Below are 7,481 nucleotides of genomic sequence, written 5' to 3'. Positions count from 1 at the left end.
AAAATTTAATTTAAAAAAAGAAAATAAGTAAGAATACCTCAATTCATGGATAGAACATTACTAAGACTTTCTAAAGATGAAAAGTAAATAGATTAAATTGACTTGAATTGAGAAATTATGCATTTGGGTCAGTAGCTGACAAACTCTGAATTTATCTCTTATCAATCTGCATCACTGCAGAATTGCTTTTCTCCTCAATTACATTTTGCTGTCTTGTGATGGAATGCCATTCAGGATCAGCAACTTTTATAATGTGCTATATCTCTCCACCTGACAAAAAAGCCCAATTGTTTGATGGTTTGATGGCTCTTTTGGCCCCTTATTTTGGCAGATAATTTTTATTTTTTCTAAGCTCTTTTGGCCCCTTATTTTGGCAACTATTTTATGTTGTTTTAATCTGGCACAAAATGGTATTAATCAAAATCAATATCAATAACTAGCCATTATGCATTATGGAGGCAGGAAGGAAGGAGGGCAAAAGAGCGGGCAGTGCTAGCAAAGGAAGCCAGTTAAAGAGGGAAATCCAGAAGAACAAACCCAGTAATAACAGAGAAGGTCACAAATAACAAGTGATACTACAGCTAGTCAGAAGCTGTTAGATAGTGTCATTATAGGAAAGAGTATGAGGTCTGATGGCTTCTCAGATCCTTTGCAGTTCTTGCCCACAATCCAAAACTGGCTATCCCCTACATGGTACCTGATATCTGGTAGAGATTGTAAAGTCTTGATATCCCAGGAGCTTTTGTTATTTAGTAGTTTTAATCACATCCTTCATTATTCCTTTTGGAGTTTTCTTGGCAAAGATACTGGAATGGTTCACCATTTCCTTCTAAAGCTCATTTTACAGATGAGAAAACTGAGGCAAACAGGGTTAAGCAACTTGCCCAGTATCTTCCTGACTCTGGGCCTGACACTCTATCCCCAGCAACACTTAGTTGCTCATATCCCAATACCTAAGGATTAGTATTGACATGTTTATAAATTCATTAATAAAATTACTTTGCTTTTATTACCAAGGATCAATATTGATATTAGAACTCCCTTAGGACCTAAGAAATAGCTGATCTGAATCTGGAGGAAAGAAAGGAGAGACCACCTCGGTCATATTGTCTTGTGCTATAACTGCCCAGAAGCAGATATGTGATCAAAGAGACAATTTGGGGGAAGCCAAGCACAGACACCAAAGCACAAGACTTAGGCAACACAAGGAACATCACTTTATTAATATGGTGTCAACAATCCAGAACAAGAGATGGGGAGTAAGGAGGGATTTAGCTATTGGCAGCAATAGTTTCCTGGATCCAGTCCACAAGCATGCAGACCTTGGTGTAGACCCCAGGCCTGTCTTTCTGAGCACAGCCATATCCCCAGGAGACAATACCCTGGAGCTCTCCATTACAGGCCACGGGACCACCTGAGTCACCCTGGAAAAGAAGAACAAGAATGAATGAGGAGGGAAATAAAGGAAAAGGCTGAAGTCTAAGCCTTATAATAAACTTGGAATCATGGGAAGAACACTTATAGCTGCCCTAGAACAACAGACTAGTTGTACAAAGTCTTCTTACAATATTACCTTCCAATAGCAGTTCCATCTCTCTAGAGCTTTAGGGCTACTTCCCTAACCTTTATTATCTTTTCATCATTGTAGTTTCAATTATGTAAGAGTCAAAATGCCTGTTTCTGATGTCGGTCCACAATTACCCCTGATTTGGGTTGCTCTTCAGCAGAGGTTCTTAATTTTGTATCTGGACTCCTTTTGAAACCTATTGAAGCCTTAGGACCTTCTCAGAATAACATCTGTTGTCTACATTCAAAAGTGCAGAGAGTACTTAATTTCAGGAAGAGGTAAATAAAAATAAAAAGGAACATTTTTTCTATTTAAGTTTATGAAGCTTTTAAATCTCTTTATAGCCTTCATGGGGATTCGAACCCCTGCTCTAGAGAGTAGAGTCCTCAGCAGGATTATAGAACTCTTTCTATTCACAGAAGCTTAGAGGGTTTCAAAGTCCTGCTCTCTTACAGATGCCTTTGGTTTCCACATCAAAAGCAGGACTTCTTAAACTTTCCACGTATTACCCCTTTTCACCCAAGAAATTTTTACACTGCCCTGAATATATAGGTATGTCAAATAGTATTATTTACTGATAATAAGTCACAATTTTGTAATCACCATATTCAGTTATGTCATCCTATATGGGATCACAATTCACAGTTTAAGAAGCTGGGACATAGACAAACAGGGCCTTACCTGGCAGGAATCCTTGCCACCCTCTAGGAAGCCGGCACAGACCATGCTGTCAGTGATCTCTCCGGGGTAAGAGGCCTTGCATTCAGCCTCAGACAGAAGAGGGGCATTCAAACATTGAAGCAGGTCAGGGTAGTTGACTGTAAAGAACATGGGAGCAGATGGAAAAGAAAGATTGGGCATCAGACACAAAAACAAGCCAAGTTCATAACCCTAAGAGCTGGATAGGGAGAAAATCTTAGTTTGGGAAAGAAACAATAGCTTGGAGGTCTTCCACTTATAAAACTTCTATATTTCTTTATATTTCTTTAATGGCAGCTGACATATTCCCCACTATTATATTCACATGCCTGTTTCAGTCCCTCACCTAGATTATTATAAGTGCTGGAATATAAACCTAAGTGTCCCCCACAGTGCTCAGCATTGTGTTTTGCACATAACAGACACTTATGACATCTATGCTGAATATATGAACATAAATAAATGTAAATAAAGTACATCTTCTTCCTTCCCTGGAGGAAGAACTGGGTGCTCATAGATTGGTAAGTCATATAAAGTTTTAAGAAGGTTCAGTCATTTTACAAGTAATAAAACTGAGACACAACACATTGATCAGCCTGCCTTAAGGATACACAGGTAGGAAGCACAGGATTTCTGTAGTCACAATGAGGAATTTAGAAGCCAGAATGACCCCCATAAAATGTACTTTGGGCAAGTAGTTGACATGAATGAGGCAATTTATAAGTCAGGAAGAAAGGCCTCATGTGGGGCTAGACACACGGACATATAGAGCTCAATGTGGGGAGGGATCCTAGGACACTTAGGATTCAGTGGTACGGAGATAGAGACCCTGGGACATTGCAAAGAGGGGAGGGAACAGGCAGAACTAAGCAGCATCTTACTTGAGTAATAGATGCTCAGAAGGAGGAAATTAGTAGTTTTCTATTCTAACTGTTTTCATTAAGAAGGTGATAAATTCAGTTATTTTTTGCCTGACAAAGGAGTACTTGTATTATCGCTGTTTTCTCAGTTCCAGGGCCCTGAGAGGGACAAGGCAGTAGTTCTCTGCATCATAGTTAAGAACTCAAAATGTAGAGTTTCAATGGCCCTACTACTTAACGCCTATATAATCATGGATAAATGGCATTCTCTCTGGGTCTATTTCCTCATCTATAAAATGAGGTAGTTAGACAAGAAAACTTCTAAGTTCTCAATGGAAGTTCCCATGTAAAAGAGAGTTTCTCAGTCCCTGAGCCAGAAAATCTTTTCATTTCTTCTGGAAGCCAGAGGGAAACTGGTTGGAGAAGAAAGAAATGCTTCCCAGAATAAACTTGGAGGCTCAGCTGCAGAAATTGTTCCTTACCTCCCCTGCAATGGTGTTGATTCACTATGTATTTTGAGGATAGTCAGGAACAAGGGAGAAGCTGACCAAAGGTTAGGGTGCCAGTGGAAGAGAAGGAATATGAGACAGGACAATGCTACTCACCACCAGAGCTCAGAGTATTGCCCCAACCAGAGATAAGGCACTCAGTGCCTGCAGGGGCACAGGCCTTGGGCAAGGAGATGGTGTTCACATACTCATTCAGGATGGCAGGAGTTTTCAACTTGATCAGCATGATATCATTATCCAGAGTCCAATAGTTGTAGCCAGGGTGGCGGATGACCTTTTCTGAGTCAATAAACTGTTCATTTCCTTCCTTGGCTTCAATGTTGTGTTCTCCCAGTCTCACTTGGATGCGACTGAAAGGAAGTAGAATCTTCTTCAATACCAGGAATATCCCCTAAGATATTTTCTTCTTACCCCAGGGTGCACAGTTTCCTTACAATTCTCGAGGTCATGAATCATTGACCAACTCTAGAGGCCTAGGGACAGAATGGGGACTAGCTTGGGGCAGTTGGGATTTAGTATTGGTCAAGGCAGTGTATAGTATGGTTCCTCCACTCCCACCCCAAGAGAAGCACCCACCACAGGACTGGACCATTCCTTCACCCAATACTTGAGCTGTCACTCCTGCCCTCCTCCCAACTCATAGCTACAAGTCTTTTCCCTGCGTGTGACTTGCCACTTTATCCTGTGCAGATTCTTATTGTTGCCATCTCTGGACTTTTTAATCACTCTATCATCTCCAGTACAAAACATGCTCACAGTCTTCTGATCCCATCTCAATCCCTGACTCAATTCAAATTTCCATTGAAAGGAAGCTTTCTATTTCCTCAGATTCTTCAACTGTCCTTTCTTCTTTCTCCATTAGATCTTAATCACTTACAGGAGTAGTCATGCAGTCATACTGTGGACATCTCCACACTACAATCCCGTCAAGGAAATTTGCCAAATTTATCTTACTTTGAGGGTGGAGGATAGTTTTGCAGACCTAATGACAAAAACTTAACTCCTACTTCAGGGGAAATATAGGGTTGGGTCATATTTAGTGCATAAACTCTTATGATTTTTATTATAACCATAAAGGTAAGTGGAAAAGAACATTATCATATAAATTTGGGAAGCCATGCTTTTTCTTCAACTCCAGGGTTCTTGCTAATCCATTATGGGATCCTCCCCATAGAGGGGGAAGTGGAGAAATTAGCAAACTTGCATATAGATCTTCCTTTTTCCTTCCCCACCACTAACTCCTCTCCCATTTCTGAACTATCAAAAAAAAAAAAAAAAAAGGAAGATGTCATTGCTGAGAATTTTTCCTGATACTCTCAGCTCTTGCCCAGCTTTCCTCTTGACCTTTATAAGAGGCTCTATACCTGGAGTTGAGTATGTTCTGTCACTTACGATTGGTAGCAGTGAGCAGCAGACACCACCCACTGTTCATTGATGAGAGAGCCTCCGCAGAAGTGGTAGCCAACATTCAGGGATGCCTGGTAAGGGACAGATGCCTCCTGGCATGTTTTGCCCCCAACAATCTTGTCATCATCATTGGAGAAAGCAACTTCAGGTGGAAAAAGAAACAGACCACAAATTGAGCTCTGGACATGATTTCTATGATTCATCTTCATAAATTCCTTTTAAATTTTTTTTCTTTTCTTATCAAATTTATTTTGTTTTTATTACACATTGCTTTTGAATCATGTTAGGGCAGAAAAATCAGCAAAAAAGTGGAAAACCATGGAAAAGATAAAAAAAGAAAAAGAAAAAAAAAAAGAAATGAATATAGCATGTGTTGATTTACATTCAGTTTCCATAGTTCCTTTTTTTAGATGCATATGTCATTTTATGTTGCAAGTCTATTGGGATTGCTTTGGATTACTGAACCACTGAGAAGAACAAAGTCTTTCATAGTGGATCATCACATGTTCCTGCTGTTATTGTGTACAATGAATTCTTGGTTCTTAAATTTTTTTTAAATGTAAGTTTCTTTTGAATCTGAGACTCTATGTCTCCCTGATACTAGGATGATTGCAATTATGGCCATTATTAACATTGTCATCAATTCACTAGTAAATCATTCCTGTATCTTTGACAAGAAAATTCCAAAGGGGTCTTGGAGAGTGTAACACATGACTGAAAAATAACTCCGGTAACGTCAAATTGTGATGATGAACACAGTAGAGAGAGAAACTACCAACCTTACATTGACTAGCCAGGTTAGAGTAATCTTTTTTAAAAAATTATTTATCAATTAATAAGCACTTATTAAATTTCTACTTCTATGCAAGTCTATGAAAATAAAAATCCAAAAATAAAATAGCCCCTACCCTCAAGGAGCTTGCATTTTACTGAAGAGACAAAATATCAGTATATCTATGAAATACAAAATAAATGTATCTTCTCCCAGTCTTCAATCTTCCCATATACCCTGGACACTGATTCCTTTTTTTCATGCAAATTCCTTTCTCCAAAATGTAGGAAATCCCACTTTAATTGTTTTTTTAATCGCTCTCAGTTTTCTTCACCAGTTCCAGGTCATTTGGAGCTTGATGATTCCTAATACTATTCTGCTTCTAGTACTGGGCCATCACTGGCACTTATTTTTTTTTTCTATTAGAAACCATGTCTCACCAGGACTTTTCACAAAAGACAATTTTATAGGAAGCTTTAATTCGTATTCTGGTTTGGTGAGATTTCTGCAGTTAGTGGTCTTATTTGGAAAGGAATGGACTGGTGACAAAGGAATCTCTATGAAAGCATGACATTCTTAAGTTTAACTTACATTATTAACATTTTCTCCATCACTTTCTTAAGTATAGACAATTAATGAGCAGAAGAGGAAGGCCCAATTGGTAGCTCTTGCTAATTTTCAAAGTGTAAATAATCAAATTGAAAATGTAATTATAGAACTGGGTTCTGGCTGAATCTAGAATATCTCTGAGTTTAGAGGAAACGTCTTGTGGGCGTATATCAGACATGGTTGAATATTAAATGATGAGAAGAGAATGAAGACATATAGGAAATGAAGAGAGGATCAATGAAAGGGGGAAAAGCTATGCAAATAGACAAGGAAGAAACAGAAAACCAGAGTTGCTGGAAACAGAAGGGTATAATGAGAGAAAGAAATAAGAAGTGACTCTGAAGGAATAATGAGGGAAGTAATCATGAGGGGAACTCACCAGCTGCTCCTATGAAGGACAGGATAAGTAGGAACCTCATGTTGACAGAGGTGTGCTTGACATTGATGAAAGTTCCCAGCTTTATACCTCTGTGTGTGTGTGTGTGTGTGTGTGTGTAGTTGGGGAGGTCACTTTTCTTCTTAACAGATAACACCTGTTAATTTTCCCTTTCCTTGTATTTTATATCAGCTTTAGTGTATTTACCTATTTTTAGAGACAAATGACTTGAAGATAATAAAATTTCTGTAGTCAGACAGAATGTTTGATTTCCATGAAGATTTCTGAGATATGATAAAGCAAAATAGGCAAGTTCTCTATAGAAGGAAGTCAGGAATGTTTTAATGACGTATTCTACTTGCTTAGGATAATAATGTTCTTGATGATGATGATGTGGTGAAGGAAGAAGGACTAAAAGTTACCTGAAACTTTGAAAAACCTACTTAGAGATAGATTAGCCTAGCATGTTTGGGGGTGGGGGGCTCTAATAAAAAATGAAATCAATAGGGAAGTATCATCTGCTTTTGAGGAAGAAGGCCCTCCTTCCAGCTCAAATCCTAAGTCATAAGATTGTGAGGACTCCAATGCTAATGGGATTTAGAAAACAAAACCAGGTCTTCTTGCTGGTTTCAACTTGCCTACCCCCTCTTATTTACTTCAGGTGAGTGCCAACCAGGAAATA

At 38.8% G+C, this 7,481-nt stretch overlaps 1 protein-coding gene across 1 annotated transcript; it reads right to left on the bottom strand.

The window, feature by feature from the left end:
• Positions 1-1,262: 1,262 nt before the first annotated feature.
• On the bottom strand, positions 1,263-6,861 carry LOC141545236 (anionic trypsin-like). The gene is made up of 5 exons (XM_074272274.1): positions 6,803-6,861; positions 5,028-5,184; positions 3,732-3,985; positions 2,249-2,385; positions 1,263-1,424 (listed from the first exon to the last, which is right to left on the bottom strand). The coding sequence occupies exons 1-5, from the start codon at positions 6,840-6,842 to the stop codon at positions 1,272-1,274; spliced, it is 741 nt and encodes a 246-aa protein (XP_074128375.1). The 5' UTR covers positions 6,843-6,861; the 3' UTR covers positions 1,263-1,271.
• Between the last annotated feature and the right edge of the window lie 620 nt (positions 6,862-7,481).

Source organism: Sminthopsis crassicaudata, chromosome 5 (assembly GCF_048593235.1).
Source record: "Sminthopsis crassicaudata isolate SCR6 chromosome 5, ASM4859323v1, whole genome shotgun sequence".
NCBI lineage: Eukaryota > Metazoa > Chordata > Mammalia > Dasyuromorphia > Dasyuridae > Sminthopsis > Sminthopsis crassicaudata.
The sequence above is the reverse complement of the archived record's forward strand: the minus strand, read 5'-3'. Positions and strand labels throughout refer to the sequence as shown.